Source organism: Pyxicephalus adspersus, chromosome 3, assembly GCF_032062135.1.
Source record: "Pyxicephalus adspersus chromosome 3, UCB_Pads_2.0, whole genome shotgun sequence".
Taxonomy (NCBI): Eukaryota; Metazoa; Chordata; class Amphibia; order Anura; family Pyxicephalidae; genus Pyxicephalus; species Pyxicephalus adspersus.
In genome coordinates, this window is record NC_092860.1 from 14,210,054 (window position 1) to 14,212,029 (window position 1,976).

The 1,976-nt window shown below is 39.6% G+C and overlaps 1 protein-coding gene across 1 annotated transcript in view; it reads right to left on the reverse strand.

Moving 5' to 3' along the window:
• The window catches only part of SNTA1 (syntrophin alpha 1), a gene marked incomplete in the record, with an annotated part of 37,643 nt that overhangs the window by 8,711 nt on the left and 26,956 nt on the right, over positions 1-1,976 (reverse strand). Inside the window, 1 exon segment of the mRNA XM_072403674.1 lies at positions 811-941. Coding sequence (XP_072259775.1) covers positions 811-941 — 131 coding nt within the window.

Consider the following 1,976-nt stretch of genomic DNA (forward strand, 5'->3'; position numbering starts at 1 on the left):
GTAGATGCATTTTTATGTTCCCAAATAAATTCCCAAATAAAAGTAGTGAACAGGTATAGGAAACATCTGGAGCTATTAATTGTTCCTAATCACATCTCTGAAAATGTAACATTTTTATTAAAGTCCTCCTAAAAAAACTGCACTTTATGTGTCTCTGACCCCGAAGCTGTATATCTTCAATGCAAAATCTAAGGCACTGCAGCCCCTGACTGCTAGTCTTGGGTGAAATGATTGCCCAACTCCTAGACTAGTCATACACAGTCTTGGTTTATGGATAAAACCATAAAAAGGTCATGCATTGCTCATGCAGAACAAAGTACTAGTTTTGTTGCAGAGTAGAGAGTGTAAGGAACACACTCTCACCTTTTGATTGCTATCCTTTTTACCTGCTCATTGCAATACGAATGTCCATTGTTCTTCTGTGTATAGAGGCAAACAAAACTCTCTCCACTGCCAATATATAATGCAGAATTAAATGCATTTATTGACCAATGAGCAGCCATGGGCACTGTTCCTTGGGGGCGTGTGCCAAGCCCTGTGTGACCTCTTATCTCGATCAGCAACCTTGTGCAAGAATATGGGGTGATGGAGGATCAAACAAAGGGAATGTGTGTCATACTCTACTCATCCTAAGATGAACCTAAATGGCCACTTTAATATTGCTCATAGTTTTAATCAAGACGTTGGAAAGACAAGAACTATTCCAAGAATGGAAAAGTTAGCCAATATCTATAACATACATTCACAACAGGGCCTCTTAGATCATTGGCATCATTTAAATACATTTTATTTGCACGTTTTACCGCTTACCTGGTGGCAATTAGCGGGTGGCAGAATGCTGGTTTACTGAATCCGTCTCTGGTGTGTGGAAGGCTGTTGTATAATACAAAATCTTTTTCTGTAAGAATGGCCAAGAAGTTCTTCTTCCCTTCAGGTGTCAGCTAAAGACCCAGAAAAGTAAAGACAATGTCATCTACAAATCTGTGAGTATTCTCATTTATCCAGGTCCAATATATTCACCAGAAAGCAGGTATTGTGTCCAACTTTTCAGTAACCACCCAAAAACAGCCGGGTGGTACGCCCAGCTAAAAGAGGCCGGGGAGAACACTGCAGGTCATTGTATATCTAGTAGTAGTTTGTCTCATTCAGCTGGACTTGTTCAATGTAGTTCAAAGCTGGTTCATTTTCCAATTTGTATTGAATATTATCAGTAGACTTCAAGTGAAGCAATGCAACCTGCGATGCAACTCTGAAAAATATCTAAATAAAGTATATCCAAAACCTCATTTCCATTCTCCCTTCTCTTCGGAGAGCAATGCGTCAGAGAATAGCGATCCTTCTCTAATGCCTGTGGGGGAGAAGAGTATCAGCCAGCACTAGGGCTCCCTTGTTACAGACCTAAGTGTAAGATATTCATAGGATCATTAATATTTTTTTAAATTCTCTTTTAAAATAAACTGTTTTTGCTGGTTGATTAGGCTTAAGGAAACGTTATTGAATTTTTATTTTGTATATGCTAGCTCCGTGGCTGACCTGAATAATCTCTTTCTTCAATATTTGTACTTTACTTAGGCAGTGGGAACAACAGTGCCCATCCAAATCTAGGTGGCACCCAGCAGCTCCACCTACCAGTTCCATCCCCCGTGCTCATTCGAGAGGAATAAGCATTTGTGTTTGGATGGGCAGTTGGTGACCTATAGTAAACTACTACTAGTAAAATACTTCCACTATTTATTTTTTATGGGTTTACAATGTTGGGATTCTGCAAAGTGTAACAGAATTATGGACATGGTTGCTGGCAGTAAGGAAGTGGTAACCACACCACATCCTCACCGCCCATGTGTTCAAACCCTTAGATCAATGTTTCTCAACCTCCAGCTAATCTTGAATGGATTTCTTAAAAATCATTTTCTATTAGCTAGCAAATGTATTCAATCCTTGTCCAGATCCAATCTAGGTTTGCTGGATTACCCAAG